The sequence below is a fragment of the Acanthochromis polyacanthus genome, chromosome 5, assembly GCF_021347895.1.
Source record: "Acanthochromis polyacanthus isolate Apoly-LR-REF ecotype Palm Island chromosome 5, KAUST_Apoly_ChrSc, whole genome shotgun sequence".
NCBI classification, from domain to species: domain Eukaryota; kingdom Metazoa; phylum Chordata; class Actinopteri; family Pomacentridae; genus Acanthochromis; species Acanthochromis polyacanthus.
The window spans coordinates 14,497,978-14,518,464 of record NC_067117.1 but is presented as its reverse complement, the minus strand read 5'-3'; the positions used below and the strand labels follow the sequence as shown (position 1 = coordinate 14,518,464).

General features: G+C 41.2%; 2 protein-coding genes across 2 annotated transcripts in view; both read left to right on the top strand.

Annotated features, from left to right (window-relative positions):
• The window catches only part of tex264a (testis expressed 264, ER-phagy receptor a), a 76,190-nt gene extending 69,803 nt beyond the window's left edge, over nucleotides 1–6,387 (top strand). The window contains exon 4 of the mRNA XM_022192228.2: nucleotides 5,044–6,387. Within this exon, the coding sequence (XP_022047920.1) occupies nucleotides 5,044–5,399 (356 nt within the window). The 3' untranslated portion in view covers nucleotides 5,400–6,387. The remainder of the gene's footprint in view (nucleotides 1–5,043) is intronic.
• Nucleotides 6,388–9,565: 3,178 nt separating this feature from the next.
• grm2a (glutamate receptor, metabotropic 2a) overlaps nucleotides 9,566–20,487 on the top strand; it is a 37,034-nt gene continuing 26,112 nt past the window's right edge. The window contains exons 1-2 of the mRNA XM_022192225.2: nucleotides 9,566–9,872; nucleotides 10,031–10,341. The gene's annotated coding sequence lies outside the window, so the exon portion shown is untranslated. The remainder of the gene's footprint in view (nucleotides 9,873–10,030; nucleotides 10,342–20,487) is intronic.

Here is a 20,487-nt window from a genome sequence, read left to right as displayed (position 1 = left end):
GAAATATTGTTCGTATATTATGAGCTTTAGTGCTCCAGAGTCAGAAAAAGCACTCTTTTGTGTGTGTGCGTACGTGCTCGTGCTCGTCCTCCGTCTCAGACACAGCCAGCCGAACTTTCTTAATGGGAGAAAGATCAATCAGGGCAGCTAAGCTCTGTCTGACAAGCCAGCTGTGGAAATCCTACTTCAGCACCTGGGAGATTACCTTCAACTTTTCATCCTTCATCCACCGTCCGCATTATAGACCATTCTGCCCGTGAACTCCCATGGCTGTGCCTGAACATTTGTCCTGCTTCGACCAGAGAGAGCAGTAAACACAAACAAAGTGACAACACTTTTATGATAATCTGGTGATCACAGCAGTCACTGTTTGTGCCGCGAGAAGCTTGTTAATCTTTTGAAGACACAAACCAGCCTCAGTGAAAAACACACAAGAGGGCTTTGTTTTTAGACCATTTATACTAATGATAAATACCCACTTTATGCAGGAGCCACAGGGGACTTATCGAACCCAGCGAAGGTACAGAATAGACTTATGGCAGGCTTGTTAAATTTATACTCAAATTAGTAATTGGATTCATGCTTTTACTTTGCACATCATTAGGTGATAATACTCAGTTTAAGTTTCTATTTACCTGTACTCTTGCGCATTTTTTCCAGAAACAGCGAAAAGTTTAAATATTGCAACAAAATAAAGGTTTTGCAGTAAAATTTGCACTGAATTTGGAGGGTAGTGTGATCCCTTCTTTGTGAACATGAACTCATTAACACTGAGGAATGATGCCGCCACATCAGAGAACTTACTACGACAAACTACACATGAAAGCAGTACGACAAATATGTGTTTTCCCCAAACATGTCAAACTAATAACCATTATTAAACTTAATTCATGGTCATCTTTTTAAATAACAGCCATCCTCATCCTTCCTCCCAGCTCTCATTTGTAAACACAGCGATCCATCCACTGTTTCACTTCTTAACTCCTGTTTACGCATTCCTTGTTACGCTTTTCTCGCCGACTGTTCAGACTCTGATTCTCCAAACTCTCAGCATGCCTCAGCCCTGTCTGTGTCTAATTATCTCCTTAAAAACTCCTCTCCTCGGTTTCAAACAGTTTGAAGAACAAGACCTTGATTCTCTGCTAATAATCCCAATGGGCCCAATTTAGCAACTAATTTAGGCAAATGTTATCTAAAAGACTTTCAGAGGCTTCAACCACAACACCAATTTCAGGACTCGCTTGCAGTTGTAGAGAGGGTGAAAGTTGTCCAGTATGTCGAGGCTCTTCCTTGGGGGGCTGTCCACTCAATTACCCTAAATAGACCCATTATTTCCCGTAAAATTCCTTATATTGTAGAAACAAGTCTCTCTGGAAAAAAATCCTTTCACTGCAACACACAAATGGGGTATAAATCCTGGCATAAAACCATCTATATGAATTTTACAACAATATCAGCGTGTCAGATCACATTCACACCCGACCTGCTCCACTGAACACCACTCCCACTGGCTTTGCTTGGACCTGCCAGCTAATCAACAGGCCCATAAATAGACATAATAATAACCTAAACGGACTTTCGATGTATAATATTCTACACTGCAGACAGGACGAGAACTGCTGAATGTGATAATTAGATTGTTGAGATTCAAATGAATGAAATAGAAAGAGTGACCTCAGTGAGCAGCTCGAAGACTCCCAGTTTATTGTATTTAGCTCCCCAAAGACACCTTTAGTGAAAATACACTTGGATGTGCAGATGAGATTTTCATGGAGTGTGAAAGCAGAAGGAAAATGACGTGTACAATAGCGTTTTGGTGATTTTATTTTCAAAACAAATTTAATTTTAAGGATGTTACAAAAAATAAAACGGCAATGCTAAGAGCATGTTGAAGCATAGAAAGCAATAATGCATTGGAAAAATACTGAAAAAATACATTAACATGATATTTCATGACTTGATCAGAGCTTTAGCAACTGATTATGAGTAGAGTTCTTTAGTTCCATATCTCAAGTATCTCAGGATCACTGAGTGACATTTGCTGTGTTGGTGGGAGGTGTGAAGTGCTTCCTCAGTCCTGATTCATCTGTAATTTTAGCGAAGCTTAGCAACTGAGCCTCAGATATTTTATTCATTTCACTTGTTTAGCTTATATAGTGTTGGCTTGACATTTGAGGCTCTGGGTTGCAAATCAGAAGGTTGACGGTTCAAGCCCCAGCACTGCCAAGCTGCCACTGTCAGGGCCCTGGAGCGAGGTCCTCAACCCTGTCTGCTCCGAAGACGCCTTGTCGTGGCCGACCCTGTGCCCTAACTGGGAATTGGAAAAGAGAATGTTGTAATGTGTTTGTGACAATAAAGGCATCATCTTCTTCTTCTTCTGTCTTTGACCCACATGCCACAACTCTCTCTGACTTAAAGGCAGAATCAGTGATTGAATCAAGTACAACTTTTTCTAAATCCAGTGATTATCTCCTCACTACCTGCGAGCCGTTGGTGAAAAAAATAAAAAAATCCAGTGTTTGTACACAGTCCTGGCTCTGTAAATGAGAAACAAAGGGGCACGGACTGATCGTACTCCTGCACAGGACAGAAGGTAAGGGAGCAGGATGGGAGATGGAGCAGTGGGAGCAATGCTGCTTTAAAAGTTTCTAGATGGAAGGAGCAAAAACCAACATGAGCAGGTGGCTGCTGCCCTTCATTTCGACTTGTTAGGTTACTTTTGTAACACCAATCATAATCTTTTTTGCTAGAGGGCACTATGAGCCAACATCTTACCTTGAATGTGCTCTATAAAAATCTAGAGGAAAGAAAGACATTTGTTTGATTTTAAAACACTTTGCAACTTTGTTCTCAATAGATGCTATATAAGTGATTATTAGTGTTGGTGTTAATTGTGTTTTGCACTTTCTCTTTGCAGAACATGATGAGTATGTTCTATAGTTGTGGAAATAACAGTTCTTTAAAGGAGTCTGGGGTAAAGCTGCAACTAATGATTTGATTCACTGTCAATTAATCTGTAAAATGTATTTCTCAATTAATCGGTTGTTTGTTTGGTCTGTGAAATGTAAGAAAACACAGAAAAATATCCAAAACTTACAACAATGTCCTCACATTTCTTTTTTTCCACAACCCAATGTTTACTGCTGTAAGGGAGTACAGAAACCAGCAAAGATTACATTTTAAGAAGCTGGAATCAGACAATTTTGATTCTGTCTTTTTAAATAATTACTTAAACCCGTTATAAAAACAGTTATCAATTAATTAAATACTTGACTGACAACTGAATAATTGTTGCAGCTTTGGTCTGCAGTCCTGAGCATTAAAGTTGCTGAGCCACACTGAATCAGCCGGATACAGACGTTTGGTGCATGTCGAAACTGTTGACAACTGTAGTTCTTGTTGAGCCTTCTAGAGGATGCATATGGGGTTGAGAGACTATGTGAGGGTGTAATGGGAACCAGCGCAATCTACACCCGATATAAAGCAATCTAAAGCAGGTGACCCCTTCGTGGAAGAAGGACAGAGCTTTATTTTGATCTTTCTTCTGTCTTACTGGCATCTAGGTTGTTACAATGGCATCAGATCTTCCACTGCCCTCCTATAAGTCTTGTTTTCAATGACACTTATTTGTCCAGTCGCTGTGTTTGTGAACTTTACAGCGCTGCTGGTGTCACATTTCCATTAGTTTTGCCAATTCTCACAGCCCGTTTGGACTTTAAAAAGCCAGTTTCAGTAGAGTTGCCCAGATCAAGACCTCTGAGCATCATCACCAATTTGGAAGGTAAGATTGTTCTGAAAGCAGATCTCTAATCAATAAACAACATTTTGGCATACACATTTTTTTTCTTTTCAGCTTCAAAGCAGGGATAAAAACAGTTGTTCGTGTGTGAGAGAGGCAGAGGTGTTGATAGCCACGCTGGGCTCAGATTTGTAGTTCGTAGCCGCCTGCAGGCTGCTCCACATGCACCGCAAGTCACAGCCAGCGTAGTCACTTCCCTCTTTGTCCCTACTTTACCCACAGTGCTTTTCTTCTAAGAACCTTGGACTGTTGGACACAATTTACTTCAACCTTCTTGTAAGTTTCTTTTGTACCGCCGCCCTCTTTTGCGACTCTCCGGCTGTTCGCATTACGACAATAACCTTCAGGATCGCTGACATAGAAACACAAAAGAATAACTGTAGTCGGAGATGATGAACGGATATTGGGTCGCAGTGAATCATAGATCAAAGGCCAATTAGAATCTAGTTTAGAAGGAAAGCATTTGCAGGCTGATCGTGTGGGTGAGGAAATCTCCATCAATTAAGCTAATGGGCGGTCTTCATGATTACAGATGTGCTTTACAGCAGCAGCTGCCTCTCTGCAAAGCTTTAGTCAACTCCACCGTACAACAATACAGGATCGTTAAACCTAAGTGATAATAACATGGTAATGACCAGCCTGTGACTTCAGGTAAAGGATCTTTTGTCTCTTAAACAATAGTAACCTCGTCCGTCTGAGCTCAGCTGGGAGGTTAAATTTCTCTGAGCTGTATCTGGTGAATTTTAAGTGACCAGAGGCGCCAGTGTTTCATGAGGCCAGCATTATATTTCTCATCTTTGATCAAAGGATGGCGATATGTAAATGCATGCGCTCATATCTTCACCGCCTTGCATCATCTTTGATGGGCTTTAATGCTAAGCAAAGTGGTAATCCTACTTAATGTATTAACCAACATATAAAAGATGACTGCTTCTGGTCATCTTAGCGGCTACAAATGATCAGTCCAACGCTTTGATTCAGATCCAAACATTTCCATAAGATGGCTCCTGATGACTTTGTTGATCTCCTAACTTTTCCTCTGGTGCCACAGGTCAAAGTTTTCACTCAGCTGTGAAATGCCACAGCACCTACTTGATGAATTAGCAGAACACTTTCCACAGACATTCATAGTTTACTGGTAGTTTACTCTTATGTGGGCTTTTTTTTGCCTGCAGTAATTCTATTCTGTTTGATTACTTTTGCACAACCTTCACTCCCTGTTTTATCTCTGTTGCACGCTGCAGGTGCAGATTCCCACAGTGATGTGAGCTCGGTGAGCGGCGGCGTGCCGTGGGACAGCAGAGAGACGTCCTTAGCCGCCTCCACGGCCGCCTCTTTGGCCTCCTCCCTGCCTCTGAGGGACGTAATGGATGCAAACGAGGACATTAAGCACAGGGAGAACAGCGACAGAGGCTCCAACGAGTCTTTGGGCAGCGGCTCGTCCTTTGAAGAGCTCGACATGGATCAGGAGGAGGGAGAAGAGAGGGAGGAGAAGGAAGATGGCGAAGAGGAGGATGTCCCTCAGGGCGACGATGGAGCTACAGAAGCAGTTGAACTGGTGGCTGACAAGAAGGAGCCTGTGGGGGACGGAGAGGAGTAGGGTGGATGCTGAAGAGATAAGGGATGTAGCCATGTAACACTGGCATGCTAGAGAGTTTCTCAGCTGTGTTGTTGCTGGTAATCTGTCATGTAATCTTGTTGGTGGATCTAAAGCTGTTGATGCCATGACCAACATGCCGTATTTCTGCGCCTTCTAAATGTCTTTTTGAAGCCTGTACTTTTTCTTATATTGTAATCTCAGTTTTTAAAAATAATTCCTGACCTTGTATTTGAACCACGTCAGAGCGGAACAACAGACGACCCCACTGGGTTGAGCCTCTGCCTCACATGGTGTGAAGCAAATGAGGGTTAGATTTGTTTAATTAGATATTTCATTTCAAACTGTTCGAATCACCATCATTCCTGTTCTGATTAGATGTGACACCTCAAGTTAAGAGGAGGAAATAGAACGACTATCCAGCGTGTTTATGCCCATGTGTGACAGTTGATATTGTACCCTGCTGTCAAGGTCATGTCCTGAGGAAGTTTGTCACGTGTTTGTGTGCATTACCTGACTTTGGTGTCTTGATGTGCAGTACTGATTGGGTGAAAATGTGCAGGAGCTGCTGCTGTCGAATTTTTGATGGACGTATTTCGTGGTGTTATTTACACGGGAAATTCTGAAGTCTGAGGCAGCGAAGAAACTTTGCAAAGTAACATCACCGATGCCTCCAAGTCACCAGGACTCAGATTTATAATGAAATTCAAAGTGTTTCCCTTGGAGAATGTACAGAATATTTTATCGTCACTCTCCACTCAGATAATTGCTTTTTCTTTTTTTCTTTTTTTAAATGTACCCTTTCTATAGTTGGTTTGTGCAACCTCTTTTCATTTATGTTTTTCCTCTTGTAGCCAAAATTCACTTACTACCAGAGACTAGTTGTGACATGTTTGTAGGTTGTTGGTGCTGTGAGACATTGGAAATAATGTACAGCACATTGCAACGTTTGTGTCTCTCCGTGTGTAATAAAATTTTCAAATGAAAAGTTCGTTTGACTGCAGCCGGTTGCACACAGATTTTGCATTAAATTAGAACCCTTTCTCTCAGACGTACGTTTAAAGACACCGTTTGAATAATTCAGCTGCAAGTTTTCTCACACAAAGCAGCATGATGACTGTCCCACTCTGAGGACTGTTCTTATCCATTTTCTTCAGTCTGTTTCCCAACAGTGACGGAGGGATGGAGCGAAGTGTGGGCGGCCGTGAGACACATTGTTGCGCAAAAGTCATTGATGAAGCAGTACGCTCCTAATAAGTTATTAAGCTTTCTTTTAGTGCTCACTGCTTTCATGGTTTCACCGTGCAATGATTGCCAGTGCCACCGCTTTGTTTGGGCGCTGGCATGAATTCAGAAGCTGATTAAACAAGAAACGGTAAAGAAAAAGCCAATGATGGCAGTTTCTCAGTGCAGGTTGAGCAAAATAAGCACAGCTGTTTAAAGGATTTTCTTGAGGGAGAAATTTCCCCAGGAACACTTAAGCTGTTTAATCAGCGTGCACAAAATAATACAAATTTAGGTACCTCTGGGAAGCATAAATGCTCTCAAGAATATTTCTACAAAATGTTCTAGTATCCAGATTCTGTCACTTCAGCAGCAGCTGCATTGATCTGGTCAACATTTGACTGAGCCGTTTGGTATTTGTGCCCCAATTTATTTAATCAGCTGTGTGTACAACAGAATGGGAAGAACAGGCTCCAGCAGACTATTGGTGTTTGATGGACATACGTGTTCTTTAGCCAGCTGTCCTTAATGAGCATCATGACCTATAAGTATGAATGCTGTATTTCTGATCTATCTGGGTATGATAATTTTACTGATTAATATGCCATCAGCCAGAGAGGGAAATAAAAGTCTTTCACACTCATATTTAGGGTGATATTATGGAGGATATTGGCTTATTGCAAATCCAGAATACATTTATGTTTGAGCTCATTTAGACACAAGTTAAGTATTCTCAACTGTTTTCTTTAATAAGCACACTTAACACATCTGTATCCAACAATAGAACATGCAAAATCTCAACAACAGAACAGATGACAAGAAACAACAAAGTACACACTATATTAGTAATGATAATGGAAAGATCAGGAGCGGTGACCAGAAATTACAAGTCCATAGCAAATGTGTCCTCGAGATGAATCCACCATCATGTTCTGCCACATATATGCAACACATAGAGCTGCTGATACTGTGGATGCTGCTTGTGGAATCTTTTGCTGTTATTTCTGAAAGTTTCAGATGAAGTTGGCATACGTTTTGAAGGACAGGATTACTTCCAACCATTGGTAACATGTGTAGTGAGTGTACAGGTGATGGTGCTCCTACTAAGGCACATTCTGGTGACATGATGACGCCTTATTCTGCTGAAACGTCCAGTGATGGCGGTGAATGAACAGGATATTGTTGGGCATTGAGATTGCAATTGATGAAATGAAGATGTATTGCCCATAACACCATTCCTCCACCTCCATGGACCCACACAGTGTTCCCCCTGTATGACACCAAACATGACGTCTGCCATCTGGTGAAAAGATCACCCTCCATCTTGCTAGTCTCCAAAGAACATAAGTGGTTGCCTGAGCCAGTTTCAACACCATTCTGCCATTAGATCAAGGCCCTGGTGTGGGCAACAAGATCACACACCAGCTTTTATCAGGCAATTTTCTCACAGTTTAAGCAGATATCCTCTTGGACAGACCAGCACCTTCATTAGCAGCCTTTGTAGCTGATCAGAAATGATTTCACAGACGGATGAGCCGGATGTAACGATCCTGGGCTCGGGATGGTGACACACAGTCTGTGGTCATGTGGCAGATTGTCTGTCTGATATGATGTCTTAGAGGACAAACGGTGGACGGCACTTAAAGGCATACCAACGTCCAGCAGCCTCTTCATGTCGTTCTCTCATCGTCTGAGGTTTTGTGTCGTTTGAATAAAGCTGGATTTTAAGGTGGTTTTTATTGTCACTGATCAAAAGGGTGTCTGAGTGACACTGTGTGATCATTATCCTTTAAAGCCACACCTGACCAGTGTGTGGATTATCTCAGTGACTGAGAATTAGTCTCAAGTTGAACAGCTCAAAACGTCTGGTGCTGAAGGGCTGCAATTAATTTGTGTCTAATCAGAACAACAGAAGTGACTTTTCCTCAAAGTCAGAAAAGGAACATTTGCATTTCTATTTCAGTTCAGTGTAATATATCATACCTATATGATGTATTATTGAATATTATCTGATTATTGAACTCTCAAACATTATTATTGCTGTCTTCTATCCTGCTCTACCCACGGAGCAAAAACCAACATCATACACGATGGCAGAGGATATGGATGTTTCACTAATAAAATAAATAAAATCTCACTGAATGAGAGAATCAGGCAATATCTGTTGAAGTATTGCAGAGATGCTTGCTAGTAGAGTTTGAAAAAATCAGTCTGCAACTTCTAGGGAAGGACACCTTATTAAAACATAGCTGCTTTAATGTGCCCACCATGTCCCTGCCTGTGTCCTATAGGAAATAAGCATCATCTCCTGTTGAGCAGAGCATTTCCCAGCATACAGGTGTACTTGTTTATCTGTCACCTAACAGACCTTCAGTAACATTTGGCTACATGATAAGACTATAGGATTGGTAGCCTTTGCCTGCAGAGGTGTGATCAGTCTGCAGGGACAGATGCCCTCTCCACATGTCTGTTGCACTTTCAGTTTTAATACTGGCGCACCAACCTTTGTCCAAAGGCAAAAATGAAAATCAGTCTGAAAGAGACTGCGATGACACACTGGGTCAACAACTGATTTAATTAATTGTGAAACCCACAGGGGTGTCATGCAGCTTTGAGGGCACGGAGATTATTGCCTTCCCATGATGTTAATTATTAATCTCATTACATTGCAAGTGGAGGGAGAGAAAGGCAGAGGAGGAGATATCTCAACATACAAATTTAGACGGCAACCATTGCGTGTCTGAAGCTGCTTTTGGCAGGAGAGAAGGGAAAAGGGTCGCAGCTCATCTCTCTCAAACCGCATGTCCCCCTGCACGCTTCCATGTGCCAGCTGGGACTGACCTCACGCTCTCCCCCTGCCGTGTCATAACTTGTTTGCGAATCCCACATAAAAAAAGAAAAAATCCACTGCTGAAGATAATAAGTCTCCAAAGAGTCGCTATTTTAACATGTGCCACCCCCCCTTCTCCGGACTTCCTCAACAAATAGGAGGCGATTCTTAGTGCGTCTCCCCACTGATGATACTCGCATGCAGTTTTCAAAAGAGAAGGAGAGAAGGAAAGCGCGCAATCGTTTCTATTAGGCAACATTTACAACACAACGAGGCAAAATCTGTCCAGGACTGATTTTGCGCGGAGCAACTGCGTCTTTGTTCAAGTGTGAAACCTCTTGTGAGAGTTGAATCTCTCTCTGGGTGTCGCGTTTATCAGCTGACACCGATTAGAAAACATATTTGGCATACTTGAGTAACAGGTAGGATTCAAACTTTGTGCCGCCAAATCAGATAATCAAGCTCATAAACTCCACCTTTTTCTTCTGTCTCTCCCTTGAAGAAAGTGAGCGCCTTATTTATTTATTTTTTTAAAAAAGAAAGAAATAATAAAGTGGGCGTTTGTTGCGTTTGTTTCCAGCGTGTTTAGGGGCTGTGAGCTGTGAGGCGCTGCTGCTGCCAGGATCAGACCTCCAGGAATCCGGCGGCTCTTTGTCTGTCAGCACCGCGGACAGCTCCTGGCGCACCTCAGCTGCACGCGGCTCAAACTTCAGGCAGCCACGCTCTCCTCCTTCATTGATTCATTCATTCACACACTCACTCGTTCACTCACCCAGCTCCACTGTGTTCCACTGCCACACTTGTTTCATAAACTCAACACTGCTGCGAAGGGATATGCGTTTGGTTTATTCAGTGCACGGCGGCGTTGGAAATTGAGGAACCCCTGCGCAGGTAAGAAAATGCGTTTTGGCTCCACTGGTTTTGTGCATATTTTTTCGCCCAAACTTCTACTTGCTGGCTTTTATATAAAAAAATATTTACGTTTGACTCAGTTGGGGGAGTTGACCTCACCCTTTTATTGCACCCCTCACTAGTTTGCATTCTTCAAATTTGGCCATTTTCATGTAAGCTGTGCCTAAATTTGTAGTTTTCTGGCGATATTGCGATCAAGTTATGATATTTGTCGTTGTTAACCATGCAACGAGCACATTTTTACCTCCTTTCTTGTTTACATCTCTGGCTCCATGTCTGCAAGTTGCTTCAAAATGTGCAAGGCTGCTGGAAAAAAAAAAACAACTATCTAACAGGCGCTGCAGAACACCACGAAATATCTCTGATTTCGTTAATTTTGCGAATCACTTGTGCGTTTAAAAAGTGCCAAACGCTGCCGAGAAAGTTGATTTAAAAGTCAAAAACTTAATTGGAATTGGTTAGCGTGCCACAGGGTGCTGGAGAGAAGAAGATGATCCGCAGAAACACGGTCCATCTTTTCGTTTTCTGTCTGTTTTCGTTTGTTTTTTTTTCTTGAGTTTTGGTTACAAAATGTAGTGTTTTTTGTCATGTTTTCTATCCCATTTAAATGTTTATTGATCATCAGAGCCACATCAGTGAGTACAGATCATACTGAGCAGCTCGATGTGTGGCTTTTCACAGACGGATGTACGATTCTTCCAGCATCAAGAGTTTTTAATATATCTTTTAACGCATGAGGAATATGAATGAATACCTCAAGGCGCAAATATTTTCAGGCTGCATTGTTAATAGCCTGCTGGACAAAGTCATTATGGGAAGCAAAATGTACTGTGGATGCTTCCTACAGTCCCAGGGGCATCTGTGCTGCATGTTCAGCAGATAAAATACAACAATAAAAAAATCCTCAACATTCACTGCAGTCAGCTCAGTCAACACATGGATTCAGATTAAACCATATATCTGGGAAACTGTTTACTCAAGCATTGGTGTATCAGATGTGGGTTCCTGGATTTCTTATGTAACAAAGTGATAGTAGGCTGCCAGTATCTGCTCCTCTAAGAGTAAGGAACTGGAATGATGTGTGAGCCCAGCACTCACAGCTGAAGATGTTGATTACTTTAAATTATTCAGGTCGTGGCTGACTGAGGAAGAACGTGCTCAGCTACCATCATCTGAATCCAGAAACAAAAAGTGGCAGAAGGAGGCGAGGCTGTCTAACCTGTGCTTCCCTGAACACCTCGCTCCGTGAGCTGTTCTCTCACCTGTTACTGTTGACTTGATGCTGAGGGCACTCACTGCCAGGCATTAAGTTCACTGTGGACACAGGGACTCCTAACTACTCCAGGTCCTCCACAACCAGAGCTGGGCGGCAGCAAAAGGACCCATTATCTGCAGAGCTGCTGCCACTGCAAAGCCACTTTCTCAGATACGTTCTCTTATGTGAGCCTGAAAACAAGTAACTCTGGACAAGCCTCTCAGAAACCCTTTAAAAGGTGACAGTTTTCTTGTCCATTTTAAAAGCTCCTGTTTTCTAGATTTTAGCTTCAAGCTGGGGGAAATCTGCCTCATTACATCATCACAGCTCAGACATTTTACAACACGCTGAGGTTGTGTTAGCTACCAGCCATAAGTGATTAAGTTCTCCTGTACGGTGCGTCCCTCTGGTCTTCCAAAATGATGGCTTACTCTTCCTTATGGTCACAAACGCACACGTGCAGGTGGTGTATGTTGGTTGGATGTCTGCCATGGCATCCATGTAAAGTCACGTCTATACTGTGCACCTGATACCCATAACAGCTGTTAAATGAAATATTAAAATGTCTCTCAGCTCTGTTGTATCTGTAGGTATTTGTGTCCTGATTTGTATTCAGGAAACTGATCTGCGCCGGTCTTAGTAAGACACAGTTGTGTGTCTCTTTTGCACGTGGTGACAGATAGAATGAGACATAAAACAGCAATAATTTACGCTGCACACAATGAATGGAAATAGCTTCAATGCAGTTTATTGCTATATTGCCGGTATATTTCATGTAAATTGAACTTCTGCTTCTATTTCAGTGTATCATGATGCAAATATGAAAAATCAGCCTCCCATTCCTTGATGATGCAGTCCTGCTAAAAGCACGGATAAAAACACATTAAGCTGAAAAAAGCATCGCACCTTCAGCAGATTTCCTCTCAAGTAGAAATATTTAAGCGTGGCCTTACTCAAGTGAAAGCATAGAGAAGCTTCCAGTTAATAAATGATCTGCGCATGATTCTCAGATCAAAATGAACTGCTGCAGTGACTTTGTGTATGTGTGAGGCGCTCCTATAGGTGACTTCTAGGTCAGCTGCACCAATAATTTCCATTGTGAGCATTAATGAATTGCTGTTGATTGCTTCCACTTCCAACTCGTGCTACAATGAATCCTGACTTTAAAGTGGATTAGTAGCACTCAGTGGAAAAGCATTTTTTTTCACTTCACATCTGTGAGGATGTTTAGTTTTCATCTCTGTTTAGCAGATGCCCAAGTTCACAAAGACAGTCCGCTTGTTCAAATAGTCGGTGGAGGAGAAGGGTCAGACCGACTGACCTCTCTCTGCCTCTCATGCTGCTAATTTACCGTTGAAAGAAAGTGCTGGCAGCTGAGTTTCTGATGAGAGAGAGCGTTAGCCATCCAAACATCATGACTGATTAGTGCATTGAGATTGAATATTAAAGCAATAAACTCTCTCCGGTGAGTGATTCAACCTCGAAAAATTTCCTCTCTGTTCATGAAAATTATATATTTAGAAGTAATTTCCATGAAACAATCATTTCCTGCCTTGAAATAGCTCAAATGTAGCACAACACTGCTGACTCCTGTAGAATATGTGAATCTATGCAGTCTCTGTCTGTTTCCCCACCACCCCTTCACCATTCAATGAACTCGAGCACACTAGCTCACCTACAACTCAAACACTGTCAAACTGCTCTATTTTGCACAATAGCGAGTAATTCAGCCATGTATTTTTGAATGGTAGGACTATTTTTATTTAGAACCAAGAATCAAGTCTCACCCTGCAAGTGAACAGGATTGGTGCCTTAAATTTGTTGCGTATGAAAACTTGCAAATCTGAATCCATGTTTTTGGGACTATCATGGCTATACCACAGTTTCAAGGTGGAAATCCTCAGCCATGGCGCTGACTGCTTCTTTTACTAATGATATGTCCTCTGGCGTACAAAAAAACCCATGTAAACAAGATAAAACACTTGACTTTCACCAGAGGAGGCATTTAAAGTGATGGTCCCCAACCTTGATTTGACTATGATACCCTATTATACAGCGGCAGAATGTTGTAAACCGTTTTTCATAAGTTGTCTATAAATTGTGAACAGCGCAGTCGAGAGATTTCTATCGCTCAGATTGTTTTATTTTAGAGAATAAATTTACCATATTTCATTAGAAAGAAACAAAAATTAGAGAAAATCAGAAATGTTGTCCAAAATGTTGTTGTTTAAATTCCCATTTTGGCAGTAAACTTGGAATTTGCTATTCATCTTGTGACCTCTGGTGGGGGTCCCATCCATCCACCCATCAATCATCTAGACACCTGATTAATCCTCATTAGGGTTGCAGGGGGCTGGAGTCTCTCCCAGCTGACCAGAGGACACCCTGGACAGGTCACCAGTCTATCACAGGGCTACACATAGAGTAACCAGAGAAAGCCCACGCATGCACAGGGAGAACATGCAAACTCCATGCACAAAGATCTCAAACCCAAGCTGCGAACCGGGGATCTTCTAGCTGCAAGGTGACAGTGCTAACCCTGTGCAGCCCATATTGGGCACCACTCCATTAAAATATCCAGTTTAAGGTCCTGATTTGATTCTGATTATTGTGGTGGAGCTTTTGCACTGCATTTCCCAGATACTGTTTGAGTAAAGCTGCTCTATGTATAAGTTTTATACGTATAAGTAAATGTCCCCATATCTTTCTTGCTGTTGTTGAATCATAAAGCTGGTAACTTTTTTATCTGGATCTACGTGCTGCAGAAAATACAATCACCTGTTTTCTACTGGTTAGATCAATAATTAGTATGTTATGGAACAATGTGCGTTAGATCACATGCAAGATTTCAGTATTTCTGTCTGCACTGTTGGCACAAAGTAGAAAAAGTGTGATCTTGTGTGCTTCAGTACAACAATTAGGATTTAGTAATGTCTGAATCATAATCTGATGGCATTTGTAGGTTCGTCTGGTTTGTTAGCAGACTACTCACAGTTGTGTTGGATGACACAGCACTCACGCAGCAAACACACAAACTTAAATGATGATTTGTTCTTCATTTAGTCAGCATTACTGGATTCAATACTAGGCTTTTAGCAACTTTTAAAAGCACACATTTGTTTCCAAAGGTCTCTTAATCAAGTCAAGAAAAACGGTGACGCACAGACTCTCAGATTTGTTAGTTACTGGAAAAAGTCGAGTGAAAGTAAAATGGAAAACCTAGAAGGGAACACAATGACCCTCTGAAAAGAAGATTACCACTGTGTAATCTTGTAGAGGAGTTTCCCTCCTAAAAATATCACAACTTAGTCTGACTGCAATGAAACTCCCAAACTAAATGAAGAGAAATTGCAGCAGTCCTGATTGCGCTCATTCCCGGTTATATAAATGATGATAAGTGTGAGTTCTTATTCCTTCTCATGTGAAACAATCTAACTGAGATTCCTTCACTAATATGAATTCCTGGTCCAGGAGCAGCACTTCTAATGATATCTTTAAAAAAAATCTTGGCATTTCAGGCCACATTCTTTTAACAGTGTGGTGGTGTGACGGTGAATAATGCAAAGCTACAATAAAAACCTCTGAAACAAAAGCGCCATACATCCATCACCATGATCAGGCCAATCATAGGCCTGGCAGTAATGATCTCCGAGAGACAAAGAGAGTGGATGAATGTTTGATGAGGAAGGCAGAATGGGGCTCCTGGGAAGCAAAGGGACCGCTGAACACAAGCGAGGGATTCCCCCTTCACAGGTGGAGTGAGGAGATGGATGAGGGGGAGGTGCGGCACTGTCAGGCTGAAAGATGGGCGAGCAGTTTGTTAAACAGAGTCATATAAGCATGCACAGAAATAGGGGGATTGTGTGATTATCAGGAAATGAATATGGGCTTGGTTTTCCGTGTGGAGGCTGCTTCAAACTGGATGTAAGCACGCGACTGTGCACTTTTAATGCAGCGTGTTTCAGTCATGCAGACGTCTCTGAATTGATTCATGCCTTCTTAATTGCAGCAGCTGCTGCCTAAGAATGCCTTGAAATATTCCTCCGCTCATATTCAAACTTCAAAGTCTGGCTCACTCTTTAATTGCTAGTTTTAGAAACGACCTTATCAGAAAAGGTCAGCGATTGTAATTGTGGTAGACATTTCATTATTTTAATGATGTAACACCGGTAATTATTGATCCAGTCAGTCCTTCCAGCAACATTAATTGAACTGGATCCAAATACGTGATTGCTTCTTTAGTGCTGTTCAGAAATAATCCGTACAGCATTTCCTATAAATATCTTATGTGTCACTGTTTGATTGCATAAATAATGTCAATTTTATCTGAATTTTAAAGTCCCTCTCTGGCCACTAACTCTAAAACACATCTATCAAAGTTACATGCACCCCCTGTCAAAATTTTAGGACACTTTCTCATTCAAATAAAGTAGAACCTGTCCTACAACTTTTGACAGGGGGTGTATCTACCAAATTTGGTACACATATGCAGCACATCAGGCTGAAAAAAAGTCAGTGACAGCCACATTCCAAACCCAACAGAAAGTGAGCTGTTTTGCGTTGAATGTCAGATTTTGCCCATTTTTCATTTTTTTCTAGAGTGAACTCCTCCTAGGGGGAAACTCCAATTCACCTCAAATTCGGCCAGTACATACAGGAGGCCTTAATGATCCAAAGTTATTAAAATCTTTTTCCAAAGTCAAAGGGCGCGTCTGTGGCGGCCTCTGGAATTTTGATCCTTCTCCATGAAATTTCAAGTGCTGTGTAAATGCCCTGAACATGCTTCAATCTGCCTGAAACTTTACATGTATCATCAGAGTCCTGCCCTGATCACATCCATATGATGAAATACACCCCCTGTCAAAAGCTGTAAGACAGGTTCTACTTTATTTGAATGAGACAGTGTCCTAAAACTTTTGACAGGGGGTGGCGGGTGTATTTACAAAGTTTTTTTTTCCATAATAATCCCTCTATGTCTTAAAATGGCATAAGTGTAACTGTAACTCCTATCAATGTATGGATTTCCCTCCTTTATCTTCACCCACCACCTATCAGTCTCTGCAGCTCGAGCTGCCAGCTACTCAGTGTTACACAATGACAAAGTTTATTATTAAAGTAATTCAGTCATACATTTTTGACTGATTGTCAAGAACAAAAATTTGTCTGCAAGCATGGATTGGGATAGGATTAGTTCCTTTGCTTGGTACGTATAAAATAAAAAGTCTGAATCTGTGACTTTAAAACTGTCACTGGTGAACTTCAGTTTAAGGGTGAAAATGCTCAGCCATGGTGCTGACTGCTTAGAAAAATGTAAATTATAGATAGAAAACCTCTCAGAAGATAATTGCAATGTAAATGTTTGATCACAAATATGAAGAATCTCTCATAGCTTAAAATACACAGCATACACACGTGGACAAAATTGTTGGTACCCCTCAGTTAAAGAAGGAAAAACCCACAATTCTCACTGAAATCACTTGAAACTCACAAAAGTAACAATAAATAAAAATTTATTGAAAATTAAATAATCAAAAACAGCCATTACTTTTGAATTGTTGATTAACATAATTATTTAAAAAAACAAACTAATGAAACAGGCCTGGACAAAAATGATGGTACCTCTATAAAAGATTGAAAACTATTTGACCAGAGTGACATGATTAACTCAGGTGTGTCATTTAATTGACATCACAGGTGTTTCCAAACTCATAATCAGTCAGTCTGCCTATTTAAAGGGAGACAAGTAGTCACCCTGCTGTTTGGTGAAAAGGTGTGTACCACACTGAACATGGACAACAGAAAGCGAAGGAGAGAATTGTCCCAGGACATCCGAAAAAAAATGATAGACAAACATCTTAAAGGTAAAGGCTATAAGACCATCTCTAAACAGCTTGAAGTTCCTGTGACAACAGTGGCTCATATTATTCAGAAGTTCAAGACCCACGGGACAGTAGCCAACCTCCCTGGACGTGGCCGCAAGAGGAAAATTGATGACAAATTGAAGAGATGGATCGTTGGAATTGTATCCAAAGAGCCCAGAGCAACCTCCAAAGAAATTAAAGGTGAACTCCAAGGCCAAGGTACATCAGTGTCAGATCGCACCATTCGTCGTCGTTTGAGCCAAAGTGGACTTCATGGGAGACGACCAAGGAGGACACCACTGCTGAAAAAAACTCACAAAAAAGCGAGACTGGAATTTGCAAAAATGCATGTTGACAAGCCACAAAGCTTCTGGGAGAATGTCTTTTGGACAGATGAGACCAAACTGGAGCTTTTTGGTAAGGCACATCAACTCTATGTTCATAGACTCAAAAACCAAGCATACGAAGAAAAGAACACTGTCCCTACGGTGAAACATGGAGGAGGCTCAGTAATGTTTTGGGGCTGCTTTGCTGCATCTGGCACAGGGTGTCTTGAAAGTGTGCAAGGTACGACGAAATCTGAAGACTATCAAGGCATTCTGGACAGAAATGTGCTGCCAGGTGTCAGAAAGCTTGGTCTCAGTCGCAGGTCATGGGTCTTCCAACAGGACAACGATCCAAAACACACAGCCAAAAACACCCAAGAATGGCTGAGAGAAAAGCGTTGGACTATTCTAAAGTGGCCTTCTATGAGCCCAGATCTGAATCCCATTGAACATATGTGGAAGGAGCTGAAACATGCCATTTGGAGAAGACACCCATCAAACCTGAGACAACTGGAGCTGTTTGCTCATGAGGAGTGGGCCAAAATACCTGTTGACAGCTGCAGAACGCTCATTGACAAATACAGAAATCGTTTAATTGCAGTGATTGCCTCAAAAGGTTGTGCAACAAAATATTAAGTTATGGGTACCATCATTTTTGTCCAGCCCTATTTCATTAGTTTGTTTTTTTAAATAATTATGTTAATCAACAATTCAAAAGTGATGGCTGATTTTGATTATTTAATTTTCAATAAATTTTTATTTATTGTTACTTTTGTGACTTTCAAGTGATTTCAGTGAGAATTGTGGGTTTTTCCTTCTTTAACTGAGGGGTACCAACAATTTTGTCCACGTGTGTATGTCAGATTAGAGAAACTAAAACTAGTATCTCCTGTAGTTGAGTTTATATTCATCTAAATGGAAAGAAACCTAATGCGAAGTCCCAAAACACGGTATATGTTAAATGTGTGCCTTTGCAAAGAGAAACCAGTCTGTTAGTTTTCTGTGTATTTAGTCAAGTCAAGCCACAGTCGTGTCTGTAGCACATTTAAAACAACATCTGTTGGGACTTAGTGCTCAGAGATTACTGTTATGAATTTATTTAACAAGATAAAATGTTAAGGTTAAGACTCTACAGTATTACTAATTATGAAGTTTACATACATGGAAAACCTAATAAATCCAAGACTTCCAGGGTATTAGATGAAATTATTCATCTCAATCCTTTTAAGGGCGAGGAATACAAAGTTTTAAGCTGCAATTATGCTTCTGCAAAGACATCTAGTGAATGCAGGCAGAGAACGGTGTTATGGGAAACCACAGGTAGCAAAGGCTCACAGAAAAGACTACACATGCACCTTTCAAATGTCAACACATCATGCACACATACTCATGAGGTACCCTGATGGATTGATGCAGCTCATGTTGGGAGGCTGATTCTAAACAAAAAAGAAAAAAAGAAAAACTTAAGGCAGCTGTAGAGCAAGTATAGGAGAAACATCAGAATGAAAAACAACAACTGACCCCTGCTCATGAGCTTTTTCTTGTTGTAATTTTTCCTTATCAGAAACAAATCTGGCAGAAATACAAAAAAAAATAAACAAAATAAATTCTGCCTCTAGAATTTAAACAGCTTTTCTTCTTTGTTGCTTCATTTAATGAACATAATCACAAGTCGCAGCACAAACATTTTTGCATGCTCTAGTCTGGCTGTAAGTTATGGACTCTGCAAAATAACTTACAATGAAAAAAATAAAGTTGGAGCTATTTATTATTTTTCTTACAGTCAACAAGTCCCATGAAAAACCCACATCTCAACCCTTAATCTGTGACTTGCAGCTCCATGCCCATTCTTTCGTGAATAAATCTTTAAAAATCTGTTGTTTTAATCAAACACTGGTCAAATAAGAGTAAATACTGCATTTGGTTGGGAGTATTTTAAGCTACAGATTATTATCCATCCATTTCAGTGCACTGGTGAATATTTCTGGCAGCAGAATGCTTAATGAGGGATTGACTCAACGCAGGCGACATTATCTGTGTTCATCAAAATGAAGCTTAATTAATGCGATTTTGTTTGACAAAGAAGGTACAGGGGCACATAAATTTAGGCTACATCAAGATTTGTCTTCGACCAAGTAATTCAGATCTGAGAAAGATAACTGAGAAAACACTGTCAAGAAATTAAATCAAATATTCAACATCAGACTATCGCAGAGTTTCATTTATCACAGGTGCTTCCAGCTTGAGCCTCAGTCATTGTTTGTGCACGGTAATATGTCGGTGCACGTGTATTCCTTCTGGAACCTTCTTTCCCATTAACAGACCATCTCCAGTCTTCCCCCACCCGGGGCCATTCTCTTTGTCAGCTGGAAATGTGATTTTAGGGAAGCCTGACTTCCATTACCTTTGCTTCCTCTTAGCAGGACTCCAAGCCATTCCACTGGGGATGTCCAACCTGCTCAGGGCTGCGTATACAGCAGATGACCTCCACTCCTCAGTGCTTGCAAGCGCCTGGGGGGATATTACCATATTAATGCCGCTCTCCACTCCTGGGGCCAATGAGTGTCATGAAAAAAATCAGCCTGGATAGCATCTTCCTCAAACCGCGCCCGTGCACCTCGTTCGCTGCTGCCCACACTGCCATCCACGCCACTTTTTGCAGTTTTTTTCTCACCTCTGCCCT